Here is a 15,342-nt window from a genome sequence, read left to right on the forward strand (position 1 = left end):
TCAAAGGCAACTTTCCTTTCTTTCTTTCGGGGTCGCAGGAGTTCTTGTGGTATGCAGTGGAACCAGAGGACACTCTTGAAAGAGGTCGAGAAAAAAAAACATGCTAGGCAGGACTGGGGGAAAAGAGCAATCTTTTATAAAGGCTCAGAGTGGGAATAAAGCACCAAGTTCCTGAGAAGGCCACGTTGTGGGGTATAAGCCCAGTTGCATTTACTATGTGCCAGGTCACGTAGGAGTAGATTGTGGGAGGTGGAAGAAGTCTTCATAAAAGTATGCTTCTAACAGTAATTATGGATTGTTTTTTGGCTTTTTAATTCGGGGGTTAGGGGGAAAAAGTCACTTCAGCACAAAATACCAGAATGCATTAATGCATAAAACTGTATCTGAAGGACCTTGGGATGGTGAGGGGGAGGAAGGAGGGGGAGGAGGAGGAGGAGGAGGAGACCTTCTCCTTCATATGAAAAGTGAAAGCGCTAGCAAAGCCATGAAAAGCTGACTTACATCCAAACATGAAGCAGAAACACTGGAGCACAAAATTAAGGCTGATTTGATACAATAATGCCTTTCCTAAAACTCAAAAAAGAAATTAAGGTGACGACAAAAGACAAAGCTAAAACACAGGAACACCTCCCCCCAAAACTCCCTCTACCCAAAAAAAGAACAAGGACATTTTAGTTACAGCATATGAACTCTGTCTAATGCATTAACTTGAACTGTACTACACAAAAGTATTTCCAGAAATGGGCCTGAGGTCAAAACTTTTGTCTACAAAGGAAATTAGGAGGAAATTGTAGGAGATAAAACAGCTTTAGGTTCTGGCAGTCATCCAGCTTTGTTTTATTCTCATATTATAATAGTAAGGAAAAAATGCCTTAGGGTGGCTGCCACATCCATTATTTCACTCAGGCCAATATACAGTACATTTGTGAATTCACCAGACTCTCTCCCTTGCCTGACACACTATACCCCATCCCCACAGCATGAGTTATGTTTCAGTTCTTCCGTTAAGTGAAGATTAACGTTAAAAAATATTGATATACAAAAATATTTAGGAAAAAAGCCTTTGCTATTGTACAAATGTTTTGGCTGAAGTATTTGAACAAAATATTTATAAATTCTGTTGATGAAACACAGTGGCTTTGTTATAGGATATCCCGTTTGTCGTTGGTTTAATCGAGTACAAATGATCTCTGTACCATCTTTCTGAAACAAGAATAGCACATTTCACATGGAGTAACAGCTCTGTCCATTTTAAGAAGAATACACTCAGTGCAGCAAACGTTACATAATGAATGGAATGTAGGCCAGTAATGGCAAAAGAATTGCTGAGCATTCTTTCCCACCATTCTCAGTGATGTAATTGTATATATTTCTGGCTCTAGCTCATAGCATTACATCAGACACGTACTCAAAGTGTGTCCAAATCATGACTTTTAAATAAACTGTATCTGTAATACTGTACCACCAATACAGACATCAATTTATGCATTCATTCCAGAGCAGGTCTACATTTAAAACCCATACATACAATTATACAAAGGGAAGGAGGGAAACAGCTGAAATTTCAGATACAATGATTTTTTTTTTAATAGTCCTACCATCAAAATATTCCTTAAATCATTTTTAAAAGGTCTTTTTATAAATTATCTATAAGAGTACAGAGTTCTATAGTTTTGCTAGTTTATGGAGAAGAGATGTGGCTCGCCTAATCCAGTTTATATCAACAATTATTAACAACTGCCATTTCCACAATGTCATTTTTTATGACCAACGCACTATACTTGACAGTTATTTTCTCGGTAATGTGTACAGTGACAGGAACCATGTGATTTTACCTTAGTGCCACTCAAATAACTTCATTCTTCAAATGTAACCCATAATTTAGTACAGGGGTTCTCAAACTGGGGGTTGGGACCCCTTAGCGGGTCGTGAAGTTATTACATGGGGGAAGTCGCGAGCTGTCAGCCTCCACCCCAAACCTCACTTTGCATCCAGCATTTATAACGGTGTTAAATATGTAAAAAAAAAAAAAATTTAGTTTACAATGGCGGTCACACTCAGGCTTGCCGTGTGAAAGGGATTACCAGTAAAAAAGTTTGAGAACCAAGGATTTAGTATGTTAACAGGCGGGAAAAATATGCAAACACTTCTGAGATGGCACTGATTTGAATTAAACAATCTGCTACTATTTCATTTTCAACACAGTAAGTTTCTTAAACCACCTGTATGTTCACTGAATAACTGACCAGTGCACAGAGAAGATCCACCGCCTCCAGAACCAGTTCCTGGTGTCCAATTCGTGAGATACCCAACTCTTCAAGATCTTGATGTGAAATCTGTAACAGCTGTTCACCATTTATCTTCTCCCGTTCAAATTTGGGGACATACTGCTGCAGGCAATCATCCAAGCCTACCAAGAGCGTGAAAGACAAGCCAGTTAGAATTTTTGTTTTATTGTAAACACCACAAAGAAATGCTGTCACCAATATATGTAGCATTAGATTATCAAGCAAACACCACCTTACATCAGGTTGCATATTGGCAAAAAAGGGAACAAGGCCTGCTGCAACTGGTGTTCCGTCCACCCTGAATCGGTTATTAGGATTGACCCAAGACCCTTACAGAAGAACACAGCAAGTAACAATCTATACTATTTAGCAGCCAAGATAAGCGATGTGCTTTATAGGAAGCAAGAAAAATCAAGGCCCGTCATACTTTGAAAAAAGTTCAGTCTAAAAAACAGAAAAACACCACGCTGAAAGGAAGGGAAGCAATATAAAGTCAAAGTAATCAAGATGTTTGACATGTCTCAATATTTTCATGATTTATAGGAGACAAATTGCATATACTATCATTCCCTGAATCATCCATTCCCCATTGGAAAAGTTGAAGCCCAAAGTCAACATGAAATCTAGTTAGCTTTGTATTTATATTTAAAAAGAAAATATTTAAAAGTAGTTCCAGGTACAACACCTGCTATCTGAGTTCCCTTGTTGATTTTTACAATTATAATTTTCCTAGTTTTACAAAAATAAATAAATTCCATCTCTTGTTGCTACATGCAAGATCTTTAAAAACAGAGGAAACTGACTATGACAAGGAACTCATGAAAATCAACTATACATCATGGAATCAAATGAAGAAAAAAAAATCTCTTCTCTAATGCCTTACAATTATAACAATCTTAGATGCTAGTTGTAAGAATAGAAGGTTGTCAAGGTTCCTCCCCCACTCTGAACTCTAGGGTACAGATGTGGGGACCTGCATGAAAACCTCCTAAGCTTACTTTTACCAGCTTAGGTTAAAACTTCCCCAAGGTACAAATTAATTTTATCCTTTGTCCTTGGAATAACCACTGCCATCACCAAACTCTAACTGGGTTTACTGGGAAACATAGTTTGGACACGTCTTTCCCCCCAAAATCCTCCCAACCCTTGCACCCCACTTTCTGGGAAAGGTTTGGTAAAAATCCTCACCAATTTGCATAGGTGACCACAGACCCAAACCCTTGGATCTGAGAACAATGAAAAAGCATTCAGTTTTCTTACAAGAAGACTTTTAATAGAAATAGAAGGAAATAGAAGTATACCTTACAGGGTAATTAGATTCAAAACATAGAGAATCCCTCTAGGCAAAACCTTAAGTTACAAAAAAGACACACAGACAGAAATAGTCATTCTATTCAGCACAGTTCTTTTCCCAGCCATTTAAAGAAATCATAATCTAACACATACCTAGCTAGATTACTTACTAAAAGTTCTAAGACTCCATCCCGGCAAAAGCAGCATACCGACAGACACAGACCCTTTGTTTCTCTCCCTCCTCCCAGCTTTTGAAAGTATCTTGTCTTCTCATTGGTCATTTTGGTCAGGTGCCAGCGAGGTTACCTTTAGCTTCTTAACCCTTTACAGGTGAGAGGATTTTTCCTCTTTAAAGGGGTTTACCCTTCCCTTTATATTTATGACAAAGGTAAAAAAAATATTCGAACAGAAGTGTTTTTAAAGTTGATGGGGTCCTCTTAATGTCCTTCTCCAATTTGTAGACATACTTAAACAGAATAAAGGGAAACAAATCACCCTGATTCAGTCAGCTTTATATAGATGCATCGGTGTGACTGACAAAATACATGGCTAGACACATGAGAACTACATATTTGAAATATAGCCCATGTATATGACAATTGTATAACATATACTGTAACTGTTGACAAGAATGTATCAATATGTTTTCAAGAGTTTAGTGTTAATATTTATTTTTCCTTCTTCATGGAGATTGGCCTGGGGGTTCCACACATCACCAATGGAAACAGTAATAATATCCTGAACTAAAAGGAATGAGGAAAGATGAGAGTACGGAGTACACTCATCAACTTGCGACAGGTGACAAAAAACCAAGTGTTCCAGACACATTGACTTGCCACACCCATATCTGTGAGAAAATTAAAGATGACTTCGCAAGTCAAATGCAATGTGTTCATACAACAGCAGCAAAGTGTAAAGTGACTACTGCCGTACAATTTCTAGCCACAGGATCCTTGCAGATTGCAAGCTCTTGTGGGCTGAAACTTGTTTAATGCACTCAACCTGCTCTGATGGCACCCTACCAGCAATGAACAGCAGCAATGGGCACCACTGGGATTAGGCAGTCTCTCCCCTTCCAAGAACTGTGCATGCTTAGTTGTTGTGATATGTCAAACCCTGAGTGGATGTACTCACACACGACTATTGACATACATGTGCTTAAAAAAAAAAAAATCAAGCTGTTTTGTGCTGCCAACACCTGCATTAGTGCCCAGATGCAAGTTGGCTGAACACAAATTTCCCAGTGCTCTGTCTCCTATTAAAATTGCAGTCTATTTTGGCAAGTTCTTGAGGGTTCTGAAAACTGAGTCCAGTGTTTGCTTTCTCCCGTGTGTGCCAAATTCCCCTTTGGGGTATGCAAACTATTTTCCCAGAAAATCTGGCTTTCATTGTTTAAAATATTCAAATCTAGATTTAAACAAATCTAAACCGAGGCTAATATACAGTACACATATTTGGCATTCCCCATTTTTAATGCTTGTCCTGTAGACCACTGTTTCCCATCATCACTTCCCATTGGAAGTTTCCATTACAAATTGTACAGACATCTCAAGCAACTAAATTTTACTTGGACTGCTAAAAAATTTTCTTCAAAATTTCTTGGATACAATATTCGTGTTCCTAGTATCTGTCCTGGTGCTGACCCAGTTTTTTTGACGGATTCTTTGGCTATATATATATATATATATATTCATATTCTACACAAAGAGACACCAGACACATTAATGTGCACATCCCCATGAGAAATAGAATTGTGCCTTTCAGTTTCCTTGGGGCTTTTCCCTATTCACATTTTCCTCCTCTTGAATATATATCATCACTCAACATCTATTTCTGAAAATATGTATTTAAAAGAAAGATCCTGTGCTTTTCATAATAACCCTTAAGAACAATACTTTCATGGTCACTACACAAGAATATTTGTAAACTGAAATAATGCTACCAAATTATAAGGCTATTAATCCAAAACAGTCAACCCCAAGGCACAAGGATTGTTCATAGAGGGAAACACGCTTAAGACCAAAGTCATGAAAAGGTAATAATTTTTATGAAAAATCAGAAAACGAAGACCTTGAAACCCAAACACTTTTATAGCAAGTATTCACACTGATTTTTTTTTTCTTTTTTGCACTTAGGAACATGTGTGAGATTTTTTATATTTTAATTGAGATTGCAAGCAGATTTATAGTCTATTGTTTAATTTTCCATAGTGTGAATGAAATATTTATGTATGGTATGTAAGCCAAAAGAGCTCATGTTCCCATAATAGGGCAAAAGAAATTTCAGACAAACTCATGTAAATCTGGTTAACAAAAGAATTTGGAAAACATCTTCAAAAACAGCATTCAAATGCATCATGTGATGGGAATCTTGCTATATCAGCAACATTCCATCTCCTCCAACCATCTGAAATGTTCCAGATTCTATCAGCTTTATATATTAGTTTGTGCAATGCAGAGATTCTCTTATACACTTCAGTTTTCTCCATCTGCAGAACCTGGATGTTTCAGAGAACTTGGATTTTTCAGAAAGCTTACTTCTTCAGATACTTTTTAGATGCAGGGCACTTCAGAAGGAATACAATATTCTATCTCCTGCTTTCCAGTTCAGTTTCAGCAGATTTACACAATGGACAGTAGCATCAAAGCTACACAGAATACACGTGGTAGGAAGGGCAAAATATTACCTGTACGGTATGTGGCAAGGCAACTTTATAAAAAAAAGTTAGACTAGCTTATGGCAAATTAATGAATCATTCAGTATCACATCCAGGGCCAGATTCTGATCTCAGTCACACTAAATAGTTAACTCCATTGATTTCAATGGAGTTACTCTCAATGTATACCCCTGTAATTTAGAAAAAATGTAGCCCATTTGGAAAAGCAAGCTAGTTTTCTTCAGTATAACTAGAACTCCTCTTGCGTCTCATAAAATGCAATTCAGAATATGAAGTTGGAAAGAGTCTATATTCAATGTTATAAACCCACTTCAAATATGTCTCTAAAACAGTGGTCCCTAAACTGTGGGGCGCACCACTAAGGGGGGCGGGCAAATGGAGAAACATTCAGGGGGCACGCAGTAGGGTCTGGTTCAGCTACCATGGGGGACAAGGGGGCACGTGATGGGGTTTGTGTCAGCCTCCATAGGAAGTGGGGCGCATGCAACAGGGCCCAGGTTAGCCCCAGCCCAACTCTGGGCCAGGGCACAGCTCCACCCCCAGCTACAGTTCCACTCTACCCACTGCTCCAACAGCTGGCCAGTTCTGTCGTCATCCCCAGTTCAGCCCCCAGCTCCACCTTCAGCCCAAGCTCTGCTGAGCCAGCTGTGCATGAATGGAGAGGGGCAGACAGCTTCCAGTCTTGGAAAAGGAAAATATAAAGTTGGGTCCCAGCCTTAGCCAATAGTTCACTGTGCACAGGGAATTAAAAATGTCCACTATTTAAAAGACCAGACACTCAGCAATGAAATGATAAATTTGATTCTAGGAATATTGGAGGACAAAAAGGTTTGTCAACACAACAAACACATATATATGCAACAGTGATTTGTTTTGCTTAATCTGTATGCTGGGCCGATATCAGACAATTTAATTAGGACATAGCATGGAAATGGGCCGAAAACTTAGAAACTTATACCTAGTTTCCCTTCTGTAAAACGAATTATCTGGTATGCTAAAGCTGTTAACACTAATATAGCATCTGGCTATAAAAGAATAGCTGAACTCTAGTGCTAACTGGAGAAACCAATTAAGCGGACACCTAACACTTTGGATAGCATTTTAGGTCTCATGTTGACTGCCAAAGCCTTATCTGTTTCCTTGTCACTTTCAAGTAAACATTCTGAGGTTGTAAAAATCTGACCTTCATAACTGAGGATATTACAGTCTTACTCTGCTCCATTACTTCAGCATTTACTGCAGCATTGACACCTACCATTGGGAAACCACCCCTGGAGGGGGAAGAATCTCTCTCGATCCAATCCTCTACTGGTTTTAAAGAATGTCACTCCTTGGCTAAGAGCCTCACTTATCCCATGTTTTGGTGATACCGTAGTGTTGGTTTCTTATATTTGATATTATGTTTTCATTAATTATCATCATTTAACCCCATTAATTCATTTTCACAACTCCAGGACTGAAAGGAATGGAAGTTGTAGAGATTATAGGGACCATATGGCATCATTAAGATAGGTGGGGGTGACAGAGTAGGGAAGCAGCAAGTAGGCTTAGGGGCACCATAGCAGGTAGATGGAAAAGGGAACTGGACCTAGAAAAGCTGCAAGCCAGCTCTGTGAAGCTAAAGAAGCAGCTCAGACTGAAGTAGCTGAGTGCCATAGGGTTGAAGAGATATATTAGAGGGAGGTACGACAGAGCCAGCTCAGAAGAAAGAGTCAGCTGGCTCGAACAGAGGCAGGCTGCAGCACAGGGGAAGTGCTATGTTACAGATAGGGCCATACCAAATTCATGGTTGGATTTTAGTCAATTTCATGGCCATAGGATTTTAAAAAACATAAATTTCATGGATTTCAACTATTTACATCTGAAATTTCACAGTGTTGTAATTGTAGTGGTCCTGACCCAAAAGGGAGTTGTGGGGGAAGGGGGGCGTCCCTCAAGGTTATTGGCGGTGGGGGGGGGGTGCGATGCTGCTACCCTTACTTCTGCCTTGCTGTTGGTGGCAGGGCTGCCTTCAGAGATGAGCAGCTAGAGAGCGACGGCTGCTGGCCGGAAGCCCAGCTCTGAAGGTGGTGCTGCCACCAGCAGCAGCACAGAAGAAGGGATGGCAGGGTATGGTGTTGCCACCCTTACTTCTGTTCTGGTGCAGGCAATGCACTGCCTTCAGAGCCGGGTGCCTGGCCACTAACCGCTGCTCTCTGGCCAGTCAGCTCTGAAGTCAGTGAAGAAGTAAGGGTGGCAATACTGTGAACCCCACCCCACCCCCGCTACTCCCTTTTGGGTCAGGACTCCCAATGTGAGAAATGCTGGTCTTCCCTGTGAAATCTGTATAGTATAGGGTAAAAGCACAAAAAAGACCAGATTTCATGGTCCATGATGCATTTTTCATGGTCATGAATTTGGTAGGACCCTAGTTACGGAGTGATATCACTGACACCATCAGCCCCATGCAACTCATGGAATGTCAGGGAATGATGCAGCCACAGAGGTCTTCAGCAAACCAAAAAGTTCCTTTGACAGGTTTTGTTTTTAAAGGAGCAAATTAAAACTAATTTCAGTGTTAATTCATGTTCCCTCCCCACCCCACCCACAAATCACAGTTAGCAATAGGTATTCAGCACCTGCTTCTGGGTATTTCTTAATTGTTATGTTTGATTTTCCATTCATCTTGAATTATCTAAAATATTCTCTCTCACTTTGAGTATCATCAGATTACACCATTTTTTAGAGGGCTTCTTGGATTTGCTAAAAGAAGCTACAAGCTTCCAGGAGATCTTTGAAAAAATTTCTAGCACAGGGGTCAGCAACCTTCGGCATGTGGCCGCTCAGGGAAATCCACTGGCGGGCCGCGACACATTTTGTTTACATTGTCCGTCTGCAGGCACAGCCCCCCTACAGCTCCCAGTAGCCGCGGTTCACTGTTAATGGAGGCTGTGGGAAGCAGCGACCAGCACAGCCCTGCAGCCCGCGCCGCTTCTTGCAGCTCCCATTGGCTGTGAACGGTGAATTGCAGCCACTGGGAGCTGCAACGGGCTATGCCTGTAGAAGGTCAACATAAACAAAATGTCTCACGGCCCGCCAGCGGATTACCCTGATGGGCCACAAGCTGAAGGTTGCCGACCCTTGTTCTAGCATATCAAGCAGAATAAACAAACCTCTTTCAATGTGTGCTTTTGGCCATACATGTAAATTGCCCCACTGTCAGTCATGGCACAGTCATTATCTCATCCTAAGTATCACATTACAAAAAAGCCAGGAAAAAAAGAATCCATAATAGACTCTCTGCTACATAAAAATAACTTTTATAAAACTCCTACACCTTACATGGTCAAGTTTACTTATGGGCATATTAGCTCCTCCAAATTTTTGTCAAATCATTTAAGTAGGTCTTGGTGAAGCAAACAAAGGTCTGGTGCTGTATGATTAAGTCTGGGTTTACTGGCTGCTGATATTGCAGAGAACAGCATGACCTGGTGTATGGGTTCTTTCTTCTCTCTCCTTGTCATTCAGAGATGGGATTGGAAGGATTGCCAGTGTTTGCCTGCCAGCTTGGCCACACCTAGGAGAATGCCTCCCTTCTCATTTCCTCAAGCAGATCACAACAGGGATAGGAGAGGTATCCAATCTTCAGCTTTGCTAATGGACACCTACTGTCCCACTAGATCCCAGTGCACACCTTGTGCAACAATCGTTTTCCTTGTATATGATGGATATTGTATTGTACATAAAAATATTTGACCTGAAAATACACCAGACCCTCGCTAGAACTCGGGATTTGGGATCCATGCACGGTACCGCATTATAGCGGGGACCGCGTTAAAATGAATTGCAATTAAAGTAATTAAATTTGGGATCCATGGCCACTGCTGCATTATTTGCGAATTTGCGCTGTATAGACGCGTGTTCAAGTGAGGGTCTGGTGTACTATTTATTAAAGTTTGCCCAGAAATTAAATCCATATAGTTCACATTCACCCATAACTCTATTACAAGATAAAACCAAAAGCTTTGAATATAACAGGGTGGCCAAATTTACCGACCCTCTGAACCGCATGCGACAATCTTCAGAAATTCAAGAGCCAGAGCACGCCTGCCGGGGGTCCAGCCCCATTGCAGCTGGAGCCCCGAGACAGCCCCCATCCCCACTGGCAAAAGCCAAAAGCGACGTTGGTGGGGGGAGGGGTGAGCAGGGGGTCACATGCCTCCCCCAGATTTTTGTCAGGGTTTGCTGGCCCCGCTTAGTTAAAGGATGCCACCGGGCCCCCTCCTTGCATGGCAGCTGCTGCAGCCGGCAAGCTGGGAGCTGCGGCAGTAGGGAGAGGAACTGCTTTTGCTGCTGCCTCTCCCCATGGAGCCCTCCTTACAGCTGCCAGCTGTTTGCCTCTGTCTCTCCACACAGAGAGAACACCTGGGAGCTGCAGGGAGGGGCCACTGAGGGTGGGGGAGGGTCTCAAGCTGTTGGGGGGGGGGGTGAGCCTTTAAATTGTGCCCCCCACCCCCACCACACATACTCAGCAGGCACAGTCATCTCTGGCAGAAGCCCCTAGCCCCACCACCCTGCTGCAGGGTAGAAGCCCTGAGTCTCCCCCTTCCCGCAGTCTGGTAAGCAAAGAATTGGGGGGGGAGGGGCAACACAGTATGTGGGGCTCTGCAAGCCCCACTTTAACTGTAAAAGAGCTGCAAGCAGCTTGCAGTTTGGCCACCCCTGATAAAACTTACCACCTTGACCAGCACTGGCATACTTGTCATTTTGAATTAATTGAATGGCTATCCAGACTGAATTACCTCTCACCCCTTAGACTGCATCTATACCAAGCAGGTTTAGCCACCACAGTAGCAAGAATGCATGGGCCCTGTCTACACCGGTGCTCCAACCACTGCTACAACTGTTGGAGCAGCATCTGTGGTAGTGAAACAGTTAGAGGCAGACTTTCTGGGTAGTATGCATTAGCAGGGCAATAGAGGGAAACTGCCATTCCTATGTCCCATGCTGTAGGGCCTATAGGGCTGATGATGCAGAGCCTTAGGCAAATATCAACTTTTTTGTTGTTGTAAAAAAGAAACTATTTTACCCTTTTCATAGCTTTGTTATTTAAAAGAACTAAATACATGAATATTTACCACCACAGAGGCATAAGATCCTTCCATAATCTCAAATAATTTATTAAAAAATGAAAAGGGCTAAAGGTTTAATATTGAACTGCAGCATGACAATTTAAATGAGAAAAATACAGCCACAGTTTCACACTCCAGTGAAAAAGGCTAGCGAACATCAGGCCCTGTAAATAATGCTACGAAAAACAGACAGGGGTGAACTGCACAGCTGTTCATGCAGGTTTTAATCCAGGTTGCGATATAGACAGCAAGCAGCAAGGCACTCTGGGATTTATAGGTCTAGATTGAAGCAGGATTTCTAACTGCAGAGTTTTCACCAGCAAGACAAACATGTAACCAATAGAGGCAGACAGTATCAGAGCACAACATCGTACTGAGTGAAAGACATCCCATGGGAGAAATGATGATTTAAAGACCTGCGGCCCATTCCCAGGGAAATCTTGGCTAAAGCTCAACCAAATTCATTTTTAAAATTGCTCACTTTCAGAGAAATCTTAGACATAACAAAAGAAAGATCCAGGGCTCCAATAATGTTATCTTCAGCTAGAGTTATAAGTCATTGCCATTATTTTCCATGGGGATTTTTCTGTTATTTATGGCCTAGGTTTAAGATTTAGAATTACAAGCAAAATAGAAAAAACAGCAAAACCTGGAAAGCTATATAAATAGAAAAATGAACTGTACTGTCACATCAGTGTTAAAAAAAAAAAAAAAGGTAATGATGTAACTTAATTTGGCTTTAACCAGAATGACTTAATAAAAACATTTGGCACGAAGATATGAATTAAGAGCCAACCATGAACCTTCGTCATACCTGACAGTGAAAAATAGGTTATAACACCTCCACAAATGTAATAGTACGAGATCTAAAGTGCAGCTGTGTACGTTTGCAAGAAACCATTGGCTATACACTGAAAATATAGACATTGCTAGCGAAGAGAGATTCATTGTAGTACACACCCATATATCTCAAGGGCTTCAGAAGCCAAAAAACCTGTCAATTGCACGCATCCTGCATAAAGATCATCCCCAATCATTATATCTGCACATGCTGGCTTGTTTTGGTTTTATTTAACATGTGCATACACAGAGAAAGAGACATACATGCTTCCCAGTATGAGAAAGCAAGGACTTCTAAAAGCAATGCTATGCTATTCATCTTATTCCTCAGCCCAATCAGTTTAACACGTACTGTGGGTAACATTTGGACTTGATCCAGGAATTATTGGGTGAAATGGCCTGTATTATGCAGAAGATCAGACTAGATTATAATAATGAACCCTTCTGGCCTTAAAAATCTATTAATCTGTATTACACACATTTATATTTACCTGTTTACAAGTTGTACACAGTGACACTGAAAGATGGCCAGAGTTACCTACATTAAATGGTCATTTTTCATGAGACAGGTCATTTGTTCACAATACAACTTAGTCACATAAAAGCAAACAAAGCGGCACTACATATCATTGCGGTAGGAACATCAAGAGCATCACACTTGTGCATTATGCAGGAAGAGAAGCAAAGAAAAAAACTCTACAAGTTGCTCAGTTCCTTCCCACCTCTCTCTCTCCCTCCCTCCTTTTGAGGTTTAAAGGCAGCTAGCAAGGATAGCATAATCTTGGGGATATGCATGATTTCCCTCATTCCAGTAATTAGTTTAACACAAGTACAGACAAAATTGTCAAGGTTAGTTGAACAATATTAAGCACCTGAATGCACCATACTTTAGGTACCTATTATGTGGCCTGATTTTCAAAGCATCTGGTCACCCACCCATAGCCTTTGTCTCGGGAAAAGTGGATGCATTAGGCTGGGCTTAGTTAATACATGCTAACTAAAGCTGACCTAACTTCAACCTTTTTCCTAGTGCAGTTGTAGGAAAGTTTAGGTCAGGATTAGCTAGCACATATTAATTGACTTAAAGTTAGCAACTTTTCCTAGTCAAGACAAAACCACTGACTTCACCTTTGAATAGCAGGTCACTTCAATAGCTTTAGGCACCATGGTTGAAACTGGCTCAATGAGGTAGAAAAGATGAGCACACCCCTCTTTAAGGATTTACCACTCAAACTTTAGTATCCAGACTCTTCCCTGAGATACTGAATACTCAACTTGTAACAGGCAGAAGCACAGGAATTACAAACAAGGCCCACATCCAGGTCTCAAACTGCTGGCAGCAGGATTTGCTGCTGGCAGCTCTTCAATGCTAACTCCTCACTAATTCCAACCTCCACCAAAACCGGGGTAACTGACTAGAGCAGTGGTGCCCAAAAACTTTTCCTGTCGCACCCCTCCACCCTCCATTATTGCACAGCAGGGGAGCTTGGGCTGATGGCGGAGCTAGGAACTGAACTAGGGATGGGGGAGGAGCTGGGGTTAAAAGGTGGAGCTGGACTAGATGGCACTTCCTTCCCACCAACCCAGCCCCACCACCCGCCTCCCCTCCCCCCCAGTTTGGGGACCACTGGACTAGATAGAGTCAGAAGCAATATCTAAGCATGTAGTAACACACACGTACACAAACACGTGCACATGACATGAAGAAACAAAATGCAAGTGTTTACATCAAGATTTAAATTTCACTGGACGAGGAGGCGGCTTTATAAATATACATTCTTGGGCTGAGTCACCTAACAGCCAGCTCTGGCATTCATCTAATCTGCTGCATATGGCTAAATCTTAACCTTTCCACACATTAACAAGTTTAGTTTAGCAAACTTAATAAATCGGATGAAAGCAAAGTGTGTCCACATGTTCACGGCAGACACCTGGCATTTTTATTTTCAACAAAAACCACTTACAAAAGCCAACTTCCACCAAATACATTCAATATACATTAAAATAAAGTATACCTGCACTGCATAGACTGCCTGGGCTTGCCTCACAACCAACACCACAAAGCGGCATTGCTGACAGCATTATACATGACTCTGTAGATTAAAAAACAAAAATAAAAAACAAAACCGTATTTGTGGCAAGATACAATTCACCTGCATCCCTAACTAGTGTACAGAGTGAACGAGACAAATCAAATGAATGGGCACATATCCTAGCCCTAATAATTTCCAGACTTTTTATTTAACTGACATACAGTACTGTTTAGATAGCCGTGGGTGATGTAAACCCAGCTGCAGCACCGTTGGTAATACCCAAACATTTCTCCACAGAAAAGGGGGACGGTGGCGGGAGGCAGAGCTCAAGGGAAAGGGGAGACTATATCTTCTAAAGAAAGAAACATCCCTTTCCATTTTTTTTTAAACATAATTAAATGTAGTGTTTAAATAAGTCATCATAACCAGTGCCACTGACATGGATATACTGCCATCAAGTCAAAAATGTGACCCAGATCTGGTTACATTCTGTATCTTTCCCCAGTTCATTATCACTGTATTTAATAACAATCCACTCATTTCCCCAGAAAAACAAAAACAAGAACTATCCATACACACATTCATTACACCCTACAAAATTTTCCTGTACGCTGAATACCAAGTTTAGGACAAGAACTTGTTAACAGTTTCAGCCAAGCTCTTCCAACAGTAATCATCTGAAGTAATTGTTGTGATGTAGCCTACTGTTTATTACAGCCTATTAGTGAAATCATCTGGCTGAACGAAAACACATGGCTGGGAAACTGTCCGTAAATAAATCGCTTTTAACATGGTGACAGAACAATCATCAAAAGCAATTTTATGCATGTGTGTTTTAAAGGGGAGGCAAAACAGAAATCTTCTATTAAAAGATATGCCAGAAGTAATATAGATAACAATCTTAATGATATATCTAACAAGACCTTACAGATTGTGCCATGACCAGCAACACCCAGTCAGAACAATTACCAAAATCCTGCTTCAACACTGGTAACAGATCTCTTAAGAAGAGTTGCATTGATTTAACTATGGCCTTGTCTACACAGAAAAATTATACAAGTTTAACTAAAGAAAATTATTTTAGTTAACTCAGTGCAACT

The 15,342-nt window shown here is 41.0% G+C and overlaps 1 protein-coding gene across 3 annotated transcripts in view; it reads right to left on the minus strand.

Annotated features, from left to right (window-relative positions):
* The window catches only part of CNKSR3 (CNKSR family member 3), a 99,219-nt gene that overhangs the window by 47,768 nt on the left and 36,109 nt on the right, over window positions 1-15,342 (minus strand). For 2 of the 3 annotated variants that reach the window (XR_012158097.1, XM_073337707.1), the window contains exon 2: window positions 2,247-2,410. Coding sequence is in view for 2 of the 3 variants with exons in the window: in XM_073337707.1 (XP_073193808.1) it covers window positions 2,247-2,410 (164 nt within the window). In the remaining variant the exon portion in view is untranslated. Of the gene's footprint in view, window positions 1-2,246; window positions 2,411-14,224; window positions 14,303-15,342 lie in introns of all 3 variants that reach the window. The other variant, XM_073337708.1, reaches the window with a different exon arrangement.

Source organism: Lepidochelys kempii, chromosome 3 (genome assembly GCF_965140265.1).
Source record: "Lepidochelys kempii isolate rLepKem1 chromosome 3, rLepKem1.hap2, whole genome shotgun sequence".
Lineage (NCBI taxonomy): Eukaryota > Metazoa > Chordata > Testudines > Cheloniidae > Lepidochelys > Lepidochelys kempii.